This window comes from Kogia breviceps, chromosome 10 (assembly GCF_026419965.1).
Source record: "Kogia breviceps isolate mKogBre1 chromosome 10, mKogBre1 haplotype 1, whole genome shotgun sequence".
Taxonomy (NCBI): Eukaryota; Metazoa; Chordata; class Mammalia; order Artiodactyla; family Physeteridae; genus Kogia; species Kogia breviceps.
The window spans coordinates 27,487,888-27,502,954 of record NC_081319.1 but is presented as its reverse complement, the minus strand read 5'-3'; the positions used below and the strand labels follow the sequence as shown (position 1 = coordinate 27,502,954).

Genomic DNA, 15,067 nt, shown 5'->3' with positions numbered 1-15,067 from the left:
TGTCTTCCCTTTTCCTCCCAGCATCTCCTTATTTCTTACTCCCTACTCAGAAGTCGGGCTTTTCAGAGAAGGACATACATGTCTTTCCGTACGATTGCGTACACAGAGCAGAAGCTAGTAAGGGTTCTTTCTACTGCGTTGTAGTCGCTAGTACAGATGAAGGGAGAACTTTTCACCACAGGGAAACTGCCCTGCAAGAAGTTTTTGGTGGGATGGTTTGGCCATAGGGAAAGGCTTACTTTTCCTAAAACTGATGTGGACCATGTAGGGAATGGTGGAATTCAAAACCCTAAGGAAAGATTTTGACCTTTGCTTTGCGAAATAGGCCTGCCTTTGCTTCTAAAACTGGAAAAAAAAGAGCAAAACACAAAATCTGAATCACCAGGATTTTAAGCTTCCATAAGTGCCATCGGACACCTGCCCAGACTCCCCACAGCATGAGGCTCCTTTACCAATTCCTGCCGAGATGCTCCTCTACCTGGGGCTGTGCAGGTCTTTTGCCCTTTTGGTTTCCAGTCTGAGGTGCTATTACTTCTCTTTTCTTCTTCCGAGATACAAAATAATGAACTCAGTTCACTCTCAGCCAAACCCAGCCCCCATCACACACAACGGATCCAACAACTAAACTGTACAACATCTGGAGATCCAGAGTAGTCTGTGCTGCTTGGGGGATTTGGGGTGTTTTTGAATGAGGAAAAATAATGGAACTGTTATGAACTGGAAAGGGAACTGGATGTGTGTCTGGGGATAGACAGGGTGATGATAATGATGTCAAGTCAGACAGATTTCATTCCTGCCTCGGATATTCAGAAATAGATACTCCATGAGGGAAGGGATGCGATCTCCCATCCTTCCTGGAGTGCCAAGAACTTAGCACTGTGCCTGGCATACAGGAGAAGCCCAAACAATTTTTGTTGAATGGATGTGTACTGTCCTCATTTTCTTCTTCTTTCTCAGGAAAGTCTACTTAGTAAGGTCAAATGCAGCATTCCCACCTCAATCCCACCTCAATGCCATGGTGACAACCCAGGCAATGTGTAGGAAACCAAAATGCACATTTACTGTGTCATGGCCCCTTTGTTGCTATCTAGTTAGAATTTAGGCAAGACAATTCATGGTTGGCAAATGGTACATGCTCAGTTCATATACACAGAGTGAATGATGTTGCGGAGGTCCTGGCCACATTGCTGGAAAGTCAAGAGATGTCTGCTACCTGTATTGAATATGCTGGCTCTAGAACTGTAGGTGCTTCTCTTTCTTCCAGCCGGCTATCCACCCATGCATACGCTCAGAGGTTGAACAAATATGTATTAACTAAATATTTTGTGCCAGACACTTATGGGTATCGGGGATACAGAGACAAGAAGGACACTTTCCTCATGGAGCTAAATGAAAAAACTGGCAGCCACATTCTGTGCCATCTTTTGTTGGGTCTGGGACAGACGTGGGGAAGGTGAATAGAAGCTACAGTGAGGCGGTCACCACTCCAGCTGACTTTGACGAACAATCACCTTCTCCAAAACACTCCAAATTATGGCCAGTTGTAAGAGTGGGAGCCCTCACCTCTCCCCAAGTCAGTGCCCAGCAGGGAAGGGGTACAGAAACCTGTCCAGCCACCTATGCTCACCTTTTGACACAAGATTCAATCATGTCACTTGCCATCAGCTTTAGCCGTTGTTCCAGGTGCTTTCCAAACTCTTCTTCAGGCCAGTGCAAGTCCCGGATGAAGGTCTGAAGGGCATCAAGTTTCCAGAACAGATCTTCGGAAGTGCCTGATCCGTTACTGGCAGGATAAAAATTTGAAAACAAGAGTCACCTACTGGCCTAGGGTTCCGCAAAAGCTGACACGAGAACAGTTGGGGGCTAGAAGGCTTAAGGCAAACAGTGGCTTCAACATACAAAACGACGCATGTTGGCGGTGGAGGTGGGGGCGATCTCCACCGGCAGATTTTGAGTTTTACCATACGTGACTTCGTGGGCTTTGTTCGGCCAATTATTCCAGACCAGTGAGAAGTCTGAGGAAGGTGCTGCCCCATAACTAGAACAAGGTATGGTAAAAATCAGCCTTCTTTTAATAACCACATTAACACATGTGATGATTCAGATGAAGGCCACGAACCAGAGGGAGAAGTAGGTCTCCACGGATAATAACTACATGGAAACATGCAGTTATTAGAATTCAGGGTTTCATGCATTTCCCCGGCTGCCCTCCAGAGCGGAGACCTCTTGGATACTGCACAAGACTTTCATTTGTAAAAGGACAGTGCTAACAAAGTGGTGAGCGAGGACCCGCTTTCTCTCTTGAAGAGCTGGAAGGAAATTGGGGTGACTCACGTCAGGCCGAGTCCACCTGGATACCTTGAATCCAAGATTCTCATTCAGTTTGGTTATCAGTCCAATTTGCACAGACCAGCCCGTTGCATAGGCAGCCCCAGGACGAGGTGGGTTGTGGGGGGAGGTGAGTGGACAAGGGATATTTGCAAAGCTTTAGGGCTCAAAACCTGAGCTCTTGTACCGTTGCACCATCCTACCCAGTCCTCTGTACAGATGGAGAAATTGGTCTTGATTCCTTTCTGTACAATGACGTCTAAGAAACTTTTACCTGGGGCATCGACGGAAAGCCCGCGTACAGGAAATGCTCCACCTCTCACCCTCTTGCCCTTCCCTGGCTGGCTTTCTCTTTTGTAAGAATCCCATCGGCAGCTCTGTGGGGTGGCCACCTCCCACTCCCTTCCTCGCATACCACTAATGCTAACACGGCAATTTATAAAACGTCCAACATACCATGCATTACCACTTGTTCTGACATCGTCTATAGAAACAGATGAGAGTGGGTGTTTCTATTGTGACAGATGCCAGCTGCATTGAATTAATGCTTCAGAGAGAGAAATATAGCTAGTGCATAAAGGCATACACAGCTACTGCGGGGGGATGGGGGTAGGAGAAGACTCCCAACATGCCGGGAGGGAGCCCACGGCCTGGACCAACAGGGTAACGCTTTCAAGGACAGACCAGTCTGAGGTCAGTACGTAAACGTATCTGACACGAAGGAGCAGGTAACATGGAAACACGTCCTTAAAATGAAAGGTGGCAGAGGAGGAAACTGAAAATATGAAAAGATATAGAATCAGGCATTTCCTGGTGGGTGATTGAGAATCTACGCCTTCTTTTCAGATACGGTCGTAGGCACTGTTCAAAAGTGGGGGGATGCACTGTTTCTCCGTAAAAGTTCAGCCTTCCCCCCATCCCATCCTATGCTTGGGAAAAGAAACCCCAACTTTGCCTAGTCGAAACCCCGTTTTGGAACTGCATGGTTGTATGTTTTAAATCATTAAGTACATATGAATGCAATAATTGGTATTTATTACAACAACATTTTGACACCCATCTGGTTTCAGAGTTTCAAAAAATTCTTCTAGGGTTTTTTTTTTTTTCTTTCTCTTTGAAGAGCTTATTATTAAGTTTTGACATGAGGAAAAGAATATTTTCTTTTTATTTTTAAGATAAACTGTTAATGTTAAGGCAATAGCACCAAGATTATTTTGATTGCTGAGCAGTTACCAAAATGTGTTCCCACTCATGCCTTAATTAATTGAATGGAGACCATTATCTGTTTTATTACAATGTCTTGATTCATATCTTTTCAAAAACAATGTCACAGAACATGCACAGAAGGAGGTAAGAGAAGCTTTTGGATATTTATTTTTTAAGTTTTAACAGATACTACCTAATCTAACTTTTCATATAGTCATCTTAGCATGAATATGATTTATGGGGTTGTTTCAGAAGTTTTCTTTCCAGATACAAATTTTGGAGGTTTTTATTTGTCTTTAAAAGAAAATCAGACTGACCAGATGATTTCATTGTGAACTTGTGAGCAGATACGGGTTTTTAAAAATATTAGGTAGCTTTGGAGAAGCCAAGTAGAGCAGTCATTGTAAAGTTCTGTTTTCTACCTGGGTGACTGCAGAAAAAAAAACGTGGAGGGCCATCTTGACAAATGTGATTTTGAGATTTCAAAACATCACTGCCAGCTTCAGATCATTTTTTATTCCTTTGATAATAACAATTCCCTTTGAAAATGTGCCAATTTATTCTTTCAAGAAAAAGCTTAGCTGGCCTATAATTAGCTGTGGTCTAAGAAAAGGATCAAAGGAGGGTACAGAATTGCTAAACCTTCTTTCACGTATTAAATCATGCATGTGGTTCTAATTTAATTTCCCTGAGGTAGGATTTCGGGGTGCTGGATCTTCTTGAGGAGGAAAGAAGGAGAGAGGATTCATTTCCTAAGCTAGAAGAAATGGCTTCTCAACCTCCACCCTCCAAACTGCTGGCTTTAAAGGGGTGACCTGACCTCCAAGGAAAACAAATCCCATGCATTGCTGGCATTTGTATGGATGAGTGTAGAGAGTGGCCCTACACTAAGACCATAGATGATACGGCTACCCCCAAATTTAACTGCAGTGCATCCTCAAATTTAGACATCTTCTTGCTACCTAGATCTCAAGGCTCCAAATTGTATTATGACCTTGTAATGTACCTTTACATAAAATTTATGTTCCTAAGGCTTGATCCATTCAGAAATTTTCATTTAGCCCTGAACATACTGTTACTATATCTTGCCATTTGCTGACACCAGAAATATGCTTTATGGTTTAAACAGTCTCTAGGAATTTTTTATTAAAAAAAAAAAAAAAAAAAAAAAAAGCCCAAACCAGCTTCTAGGTAGGTGTGCTTTCCTCTTTGATTTGGATCAAGCCAGAAATGACCAGCTGGCCCAGCAAAGAGGTTTCCTGGACTATTTTTGGATGATTAACTCCTAAAGTCATGTCACCTGCATTAAAATAAAATAAAAAAATATATGGGAAGAAGCCTTTTGCAGAGGAATTCAGGAAGCGAAACACAGTCCTCAAACGTTCAGTGGGCGTTAAGACAAATTGTTAGTGCTGTATATATAGCAAACGTCTTACAAACGCGCTGCATGCCAGAAATAAACAATATTGTCTCTGTATGATCAGCAAAATATGTCTAATTATCCATTTCCATCTCCGTTATATAGGATGTATAGAAATAAACAATACATATCCATGCCAAGATCACTTAAATTTAACTTAGATCTAATGTGAACTGAATACACACTCAGCATCATATATAGCAGCCATCCATGACGGTGCCGAAAAAGTAGGCATTTGTGGGATGCCTAGAGGGATGTTAACTGGTAGATTTGGTACTTTGGGAAGGTTCACATTGGGTAGGTTCACATTGGGTAGATTACTGGTTAAACTCCTGTGGAAGAAACAGACAGAAAGAAAAAAATACCATCACAGTGACAATGCAGATGTGGCAGAAGCACACAACAGTCGTAAATAAATTGGCTAAGTCCACAGCAAGACGATAACGAAAACTTAAGCGACACGTTTCAGAAAGCAGCTTACGGATGGGGAGCTGTGGTGTGGCTCAGTGTTCAGAGAGAAATGATAAAAGTTAATGGAAAAAAAATTAACCACAGAGCGACTGACAAGCGTGGACACTCATGGACACCTGTATACAATGATCATGTTATTTCAATGCCTTTGTGAGGGGCCTTCAGTTTCCAAATCCATTGCCACAAGGGTCTAGACCTTGTCTCATACAAAGAACTTGAAGTTCACGGAATTCTTGGCGTTGCCGTGGCTAGGGCTGCAGTGAAGTAGCTGGGACTAATAGAAAGGGTGGAACACTTTAATTTTTTCTTTTATTTACAAATTATTTTTGATGGAGGTACATTTCTTAAGTCAGAGAGTAGATACAAGGTGTAGCAGGAAATTTACCCAACTGAACGTATACATAATGGTAATAGACAGAAATGGAATTCTTTCCAACCGCTACTTCTGAAGACAGGTGTTTGTGCAATGGAGCATCAGAGTTGATGGCGAAGATGAAGGAATTGTATCAAAAAGAACGAATAGCTTTGCATAATTTTATAGAACACTTAAAGAAAATGGAAACATCCCCTCCGAACTAGGTCCAATTAAAGTGGAGAAAGGTTTACACTCAAAAAAAGGAAAAGAAAAGAATCCCAACTTCAGCTCATATAGTGAATTCTTTGACCACAAGTGGATTTAAAATGTGGCCTTCTGTCACAAGTAATTACCCTTGCAAGTGAGATACAGACTGTGAGAAAGGGTGACAGGGGCTTCTGGGGGGTGATGGTGATGTTCTGTTTCTTGATCTGTGGGATTGTTACATGGATGTGTTCAGCTTGTGAATATTAATCAAGTTTTGTATTTTCTGTAAAAAGTTAAAATGTAAGTTAAAAATGATAAACAGTTAAAAATTGTGACCTCGTATCAGGTTTTGTTTTTTGAACAAAGATCGATCAACTGATGTGATGAAAGAGAGATGGATGGCTTTACGGGTAAAGAGAGAAAATAAAGCAAAACAAAAACCTCAAAGAGCATCAACCACATCTCTTTGGAGGGACTGTGTCATATACTGCTCAACCAGCTGGCACCTCGTGATTCTGTAGTGGCATTTCAAGGGTGTTCCATCCAGGCAAAGTCACTGGCACAGTGGAGCCCAGCCTAACTCTGCATCTGAGAGGAGCCTTCCTGTTTAAGTGGAGTTGACAGCATTTTGGCAAAGAAGTTGAGGTTTTCTTTTTGGATCTTGCAGAAGAGCAAGTTTTGCCAAAGCAGCTCTGCCCTGGGCAAGCTGTATTTGACTAACACAGCTCTTGCAAAGGCTGGAGCTGCCTCTGGGCTGGCTCAGGGGGGCAAGTCTCCTGATACACCCGAAATTTTGGACTCTAGAAATAGTCTGGACACCTGTCTCTCTCTAGAAATGAGCTACCCTTTCATGATGGGAATACAGCCCCGGCTGGTGGATGGAAAAACCTAGAATGCTAGATTGCCAACCTGGCATTCTCTTCCTTAAGGGAAACAGGTGTCTCACAGGTTCATCCTTTACACTTCACAGTTGGGGAAAGCCAATGACACTTCTCTACTTGGGAGGAAAGGGCGCTCTCGTGGGAACACTCAAGAGAAGATTAGCTAACGCTGACTATTAAGTGGAAGGGAAAATGGAACTTTTCCTTCCATGTTTCTCTGTTTAACTGGGGAATCTGCCTTTGAATTCAGTCCCTGGTGGTTCTCAGTCTTAAACACTGCTATGGAACAAAACCGTTGGCAATTTCCACTGAGACATGTGTAAGCCTATATAAGTAAATGTGATCATTAAATGATACACACACTGAATATTGATCAAGGAATTAGGAGATCCTTCGAGACGGCAGCCTGGAAAGTTAAAACGTCAATTCTGAGTGAATTAAAAGTAGCTAGGAATGAATAACATACAAATGTATGCAAAAGCAACTTTAAACATATTAGCGGTTGGTGGGCACACAAATTAGAAATGAGTTTCGTTTTAAACATGAAAACTTAATAAAATACTTATATTAATCAAAACATATTGTATTTGTAAAATATGACATTTTGGCTGGATGGCTGCACTGCACTCATAGAAACATTTCCTTCCTGTGACACAGTATCATGATCTACTTTTTAAAGGCTGAAGAAACATGTTAGATATTTCTGCTCTTAGCAAAATAATATAGTGTATGACTAATGTTATTAATAATTCATTTGGCTATTAATAACTTATATTAATAACCAGGGAGACAATTCCAAGCATTATATGTAAAAAGGGGGAATTTTCCTGCAGCACTCCTGGAGCTGCTGATGGATATAACAAATTATTACTTTAGAGGGTCCTTTAGCAACTACCTAAAAACAAGTCCAGCATGCTTATCTGTGAAAATCATAAGTGGATATCTCTGGATAGTGTAAGAAGTGTAAATTGCAATCCTAACAACAGATACATGTTAAAAATTAGACTCATTCATTTTGGGGACTGCTGAAAAAGGGTAGCTCCCATTCATATCAAAGGACCCATCCCTGGAGCACTGGATTAAAAAATTCTCATCTGCTCTCTCTCTCACACGGATGAAAGGTACAAATGTGTGCATGTCTCATCATTTCTACGGATGGCAGAGTCATTCCTTCCAGGATTAATTCTAATACGGTTGGGTCTCTGTGCGGAGAGGATATGGTTGGGTCTTTTCTCAAAGTCTTCTGCTTTGGATTTATGGATGGGGTTAGATTTAAGACACAGAATGCCTTCCACTTTATAAGCCTTTTGTTGCATGAATATATGTGGTACATCTCGTCTTCTCTTGGTGCTCTGAAACCTCTTTCCTGGCTTACTCTTAGGTCTAATCCCTACTTAGGGGTATGGCACACTCTTTGATATCTTTCTAGAGTTTAGAGGGGGTGTTTATCAAGCTTTTATATCTTACCACCACCAGATCCCCCAACAGCCTTCCCCATGAAACTTTAATACCACCAATATACTGTATATCTGCTTATGTACTGTATATAGACCTGTGCTTTATACATATACACAACAAGAGCAAGATTTTTTTTGTTGCACACCCTCCTCCGCTGCCCCCCACCAAGAACCAATTTCCACCTTGTTTGGGAGCTGTAAATCTCCTGTTCAGAATGCGTGACCTAGTGAACAAAGTTCTAAACCTCACGGGATTATAGAACCTCCCAACTATCTCTCCAACCTTACAGCTTGTCTCCTTTATAATCCATGCTGGCCCAAACCATACATTCACTGTTCCTACTGCCAACCCTACTTTTCCCCCAATTTTACTTTTGCTCATGTTCTTTCCCAACATCCCTACCCCTTCTGGAATACTCTCCAAGCTATTTCCTTTATGACTCCTCAGTGGAGGTTCATTCCCTTCTACCTATACTCTCATAACTCTTCCTTATATTCTTTGTACATTGGTAAATATTTAAAGTCATTTTTCTTGTGTGTGTGTGGTGCAGACCCAACCAGATTGAAATCCCCGATCAGGGGAATGTATCTTTCTTTTGCTTCCTTTCTCCCCATAGTTTTCCTGTGGTACTCTTACAATTTTCAGCCTGCATGGGTTTCTTAATAAATGTCAGCTAGTCAATAAATATTTATTGAACACCTGTCCCAGGCCTTGTTCTAGGTGTTAGGGAGGCAGTGCTGATTAAATGTATATATGAAGTGAATACGGAAAATCACATTTCCTTATGATGTTAATGTTGGAAAGTCTTGGGTATTCAAAGTTCCTGTTTTACAAAGGAGGATACTGAGGCTCAGGAAGGTCATCTGACTTGCCCAAGATCACTCAGCAAATTACTGGCAGAGTTAAGAATTCTGACTCCTTGTCTAATACTTGTCTATTTCATACCAGGCCACCCAAGTACTGCTAAGGTATCCTTGGTCTGACATTTTATTATCATTAAGATAGTGACAGCTTTGACAATCTGGGAAAAGACGTTTCGAAAATACTTTTCACATGTCTGTCTCAGGCAGAGAGAGAGAAAGTGCACTTTGAGAAATGAGAAACCCAAGTTTTTCAGTGTGCATCTATCAAGAAGCAGTGTTTAGTTCTATAATTCAGAATCATCCTGACCTGAAATGGGCAACAGTGAAGCGTGGATTCCTTGTGCCTGGAAGTGTTTAAGTAGAGACTAAGAGACAACCTGTCAAGGAAAGAGTAGTGCAGAGGGGTTTCTAGACTTGGCAAGCTTTGGATTAGAAGCTTTCTAAGTTTTCTTCCACATAGAAGGTCAGGATGACTAGATGAGTGACAAACCAACTCTAAAGAGCTGGTAGAAGTGTGGTCCGTCTGTTAGGTAGGACCAAAAGCTCATATTCAGGGCTGCTGGGAGGGTTCTGAACAACCTGCCCAGCCGTGGGTGGTGGCGCTATGACGTGTCCTCATGGACCCCCGGAGAAGGCCATGGGGTCTAGCCTGGGCTTGCCCTCGAGAGGCTGACTATCTTCAGCTGTGGTTAGAAGCTGTGGGATGACATTTTCCACCAAGGCCTAGAGATTCAAATCATGACCCATCATGATCTGGCTTAATGGAAACAGAGATGCAGCTTCCCTTTTCTCTCCCCAGAGATGAAGGCCACCCTTCTAGAGAAATAAGCAATAAGGACTCACATTTCACCCTTTCTATCAAATAACTTCAGTTGTATCAAACCGAAATGATGATGATATCTCTATTTTCTTTCATAGGACCATGTTTTGAAATAAGAAAATCTCAACAATAAAGAATATTTAAAATCTGCTTTTAGCTACTTCGATATATTGGTAGCATTTCCTTGTCAGAGTTCTGTTTTTCTTTAACATTTGAAATATTTTGTTGACTCTTGAACAACATGGGGCTTAGGGGCACTGACCCCTGCACAGTTAAAAAATTCACATATAACTTTATATTTATTCCTTGTATCTGTGGTCCCTCCTATCTTCAGTTCCGTATCTGTGGATTCAACCAAACTCTGACCATGTAGGACTGTCATTATTTACTACTGAAAAAAATCCACATAAAAGTGGACCTGTGCCATTCAAACCAGTGTTGTTCAAGGGTCAACTGTACTAGTTTTTCTTGAAGTAAGCTTTGCAATGCATTTCTCAGTCATTTGACCTATAATCAGGTACCTATAATCATGACTTTTGAAAAGTAGAAGAACAGAACTATTCAAGTATAAGAATTGTTTGAGAGAAGGGCTGTTGGGGGCATGTGTGTGTGCGTGTGTGTGTGTGTGTGTGTACACTGTGGGATCATGTGTCAAAATTAGAGAAGATTGAGCAAACAATCTATTTATCTAAGTCAGCTTCTTATTTTTGAGTGAAATTGGTGAAAAATATCCCCCGAAGATCATTCTTTACTTGGAAAAAAAAAAAAAAAGAACCTCTGCTTCTTTATCAACCCTCTATCTAGTGGTCAGATAGAAGCTCATACTTTCTCTTGGCATAGTAAGAAGTAGAGAGATCTATTCCTTCCTATCACATAAGTGTGTTCCCACTTTTTTCATACCCTTCATTTTGTGCTGGCCATTCTGCAAATCTGTCCCATGGCATCCACATTCTGTTTTCAAATTAGCTAATAAAATGTAGGTGATTTCAAACAATTTTAATTTAGCTTATGTTTTAGTTGTCATTTTCCAATACCTCCACCTGCTCTGAAAAGCACGTACTGTTTAGTATGAATTAAACAAACCACAGTCATATTCATGAGCCAACAGCACAGTTTTGGACAGCCAAAAGCTCATTAAGCAACAAAACACATCCCTATAAAATATTCTCAGGTTGTTAGTCACGAATGATCAATCCTTTGCTAAGTTTCCGATCTTTAAATTACTGATCCGAGAGTTCATACTTTATTTTTTTTTACGCCTTAAAAAAACCCTGAGAAAACATTCCCAGACTAAGACTTCCAATTGTGAAAATGATTTCAAGTCTACCTTTACTTCTGACTGATCAAGTATACGTTATGGTACAGAAGGCATAGCAGTCATTAGCTTGGTTTCTAAAGAATTTAATAGGTTATAAAATGACTTCAGTGACATTATCACAGAGCTTCATGACAATTCTCAGACACTGAGTAGAGATGTTTTTAAAAATTCGTTTTACAGATGAGAAGACAGAGAGGTTTAAGCCCTTGCCTTCTGGCTAGAAACTGGAGAACTAGCCCCCTACCTCTAGGGCTCCTTAAGAAACAGGGAAGGATACCCATCATTCCCTCCTGCGTGTGTTGGGGGTAGTAGCCTCCACATTTAAACCCAAGTAAGTAAATGCTACTTCAAGACCATTGCTACTTGCAAAACGTGAATAGTACTCATTTTAACCTTTTCCTTTTTCACAACTGTTCTGCACAGGACAACTGTCTTGATTGGAGTGAGCATTTAAAAAAAAATACTATCACTCATTCATGCTTTACCATCAAGGTTCCCGGTTCTATTCTCATGCGCTGAAAGTCAGCAGGGCCATACTAAGAGACCGTTATAAACCTGAGAATTACAAGCTAAAATTTACGTATCTTGGTACTTACAAATGAAGAGCTACTGCCTATTAACCTGCGCAGTAGGGCAAGTCAAGAAACTTCTCTTGTGGCTCAGATGTGGAAAGGGGGATGGACTGAAAAAGCTATTTTGCTTTGATTTCTTTATGAGTCAGAATTTTATTCAGTGTAATATTAGAAGGAGGGTCTCAATGCAGAAAACTGCTTAAAGACAGGGCACAAGTTAAGGCTTCCAAATTGAGAAAAGGCTTTTGAATATTTGTTCTGGAAGTGCCTGGCAGTGTGCTGCGCATACCCCCCTTTGCTCCACGCTGGTTGCCACATTCCGCAGATGTCGAGGACCAGAAAGAAGAAAATGCTTTTCCTACAGGAAAAAGGGAATCTAACAGAGCAAAGCTACTATCAGGCTTTATTGGAGATTTTCAAACCATACCAGAAAATTCTCTCCGCCTAGAAGTTCTCCACTTCTCCAGAAAGGGGAGTCTGAGACTGACCCTCTGGCAGCCTTGAGTGAGACAGCCCCTCCTCCTTGCTGGGGAATGGAGATGGCACCAAATCTGCCACACATTTCACATAGGATCTCTTTGCCAAGCAATTATGGAAATTGCCAAATTCACGACCTATAGGATTTCCTGTAATTGGTCCCACAGGATAGATATCCCATTTAAAAAAAAAAAAAAGTAGTGTGGTCAAATACATTTAGGAAACTCTGGATTAAGCACAGTCAAACCAGTTTCTGTATGACTATATTCTTCGAGTTTTGAAATATGCTGGTGTACTTTGAGGCTCTCCAGGAGACAAGGGCGTGGGGTAGATGAGTGGATACATAGAGCTTCCTAAATATATCTGGCCAGAGTCCTTTTCTTGAGGAGAGTCTCAAAAGCCTAGACCAGGAAATGACAAACTCTGGCCCACAGGCCAGCTTCCTGTTTTTGTACATAAAAAGTTTTAGGGGAACACAGCCGCGCTTGTTCATTTACCTATTGTCTATTGCGGCTTTTGTGCTACACAGTAGAGTTGAGACTTGACAGAGATCATGTGGCTTGAAAAGTGTAAATATTTACTATCTGGCCTTCTACAGAAAAAGTTTGCTGACCCCTTGCCTAGACCCCTATGGAACACACTTTGGGAAACATCAATACCTAGGGATAAAACCACTGGAGTAAGATACACAGTACAAATATCACAGCCAGGTTTATATCCCGCATTGCTTATTTATCTTGTGCAATAAACCCAAGATTCCATTTCATAAAACATTTCTCCATCTCTTCCCCCCTCCCCTCCTCGGACAAAGAGGCTATGAGCGTCATAGTTGGGAGTATGGTGTTTGCTCTCTATCCATGTGAACAATGAAAACCATGAGACACCATTAATCCATTTCTGTATGACTCTGCAGCCATTTGCACCCAAACTCCGATGGTATCAAAAGAGGTTTCCTTACTTGACTGGTTCCCATGACTCCCGCTCAAAGCCCCTGTGAATGGATTGTGCAATTGAGGACTCCATCAAATCCACATATCTAACCACAAGTGGGGCAAACAGGTCTTGCAGGTGTTTGTGAAATTTTCCATTGCACAAATTATCTAGAACAGATAAGCAAAAGCTCGGTAAGAATCCACAGTTGCCCCATCAGCATACAACGTACACATAGAGAGGACTGTCTTCTACATTAAATATACCGCTTCTAAAAAAAAGCCAGAAGGAAGGAGGAGGAGGAAGAGGAAGAGGAGGAGAAGGAGAAGAAAGGAAAAAAGTACGTGAGCGGCATCATGCTTCAATCTGCGTGGAAGGAAAATGGAATTCAAAAACCTTTTACCCATCTGTGTCACTCTTCTAGAAAGGGGAAAAAAATAATGCCCCCGGGCTTCCCTCGTGGCGCAGTGGTTGGGGGTCCGCCTGCCAATGCAGGGGACACGGGTTCGTGTCCAGGCCCGGGAAGATCCCACACGCCGCAGAGCAGCTGGGTCCGTGAGCCGTGGCCACTGAGCCTGTGCGTCTGGAGCCTGTGCTCAGCAACGGGAGAGGACGCAGAGGTGAGAGGCCCGCGTACCGCAAAAAATATATAAAAATTAAAAAAAAATATTGCCCCCTTAAAGAACAACAAAAGCAACAATCGATAGTTTTTTCTTTTTTTTTTTTTAGGTTTTCTTGCACCTGGCTCCCTTTCTTCCCCTTACGTTACCAGGAAGCAAGAACATTCTGTACCCCTCTCTTCTGTCATCACTCTCCCTGGGGAGGAAGGTCTATTTTATGGCTATGTGTTGCTGTAAGATACTTGGAAATGCTTGGGGTGTTACTTAGCAAGAAACTGTTTTTCATCTAGGAAGCATCTTTTGATAAAAATTCAAAATGTGTAAAGGTCATTTTAGCTTGTTCAAGAGCAAATAAAACCCATAGGCATGGGCAGCACTTTCTCACTGCTCTTGGGTTCTTCTGCCTAGTCAACAGAGGGCTTCCCTGAAACAGGACGCTTGTCAGAAGAAAGGGAATTTCATCAGCTGTAAGGTTTTTTTTTTTTTTTTTTTTTTTAAGTAATCATAAAACTATGAAGAGCTGTGTCCAACCTGTAGTCTGCCTGGGATAAAGATGTTTCAGCAATCTGTTAACTGCACACTACTTAGGAAAGTCAGACAGTCAAAGATGATACATACAGTCGGTCCGGAGAAAATCATTCAGCAGCTGAAACAGTGGAAAACTGTCCCATGTGTCTGGGGGCTGCACCTCTAGCGCTGCATCCATGTCCACTGCAAAGAGTGAGAGGAACGTCTCGGCGTGTTCCACCATCAAGTCTGACCACCACGCAAAGGCCTTTGAAATGTGGCAGAGAAACAACAGAAAAGAGGCGATGAGCTTCTGTCTCTGACCTAAGACGTGAAGTCAAGGCCTGGCTGTTCAAGATTCACTGTGCATCCAGCAGGGTTTGGTAATTTTATTGTAAAGAGAACAGCTCTTTTGGATAGAGTTGGGCCTCTATGTGTCCCGAGGCAATGCTTTTCATGATTCCAAGCCTGCCTTAGAAAGACTTTACTCTGACCTACCGGTCAGAGGATGTAGCTGTAGAAATGACAGGTGTGGAACTTCTGTTCAATTTACAATAACTCAGTACGTTTTGAGTCATGCTCTTTATCACTCGTGTTGGCTAGTTCTTGCTCTAAAATATTAGAATTGGGGAGT

The 15,067-nt window shown here is 41.7% G+C and overlaps 1 protein-coding gene across 29 annotated transcripts in view; it reads right to left on the bottom strand.

The window, feature by feature from the left end:
• CADPS (calcium dependent secretion activator) overlaps positions 1–15,067 on the bottom strand; it is a 795,170-nt gene that overhangs the window by 83,489 nt on the left and 696,614 nt on the right. For 19 of the 29 annotated variants that reach the window (XM_067043766.1, XM_067043768.1, XM_067043765.1 and 16 more), the window contains 4 exons: positions 14,545–14,701; positions 13,335–13,476; positions 5,140–5,286; positions 1,628–1,783 (listed from right to left, as the gene is read on the bottom strand). In XM_067043766.1, the coding sequence (XP_066899867.1) occupies positions 1,628–1,783; positions 5,140–5,286; positions 13,335–13,476; positions 14,545–14,701 (602 nt within the window). The remainder of the gene's footprint in view (positions 1–1,627; positions 1,784–5,139; positions 5,287–13,334; positions 13,477–14,544; positions 14,702–15,067) is intronic. The other 10 variants (XM_067043769.1, XM_067043770.1, XM_067043759.1 and 7 more) reach the window with 1 other exon arrangement.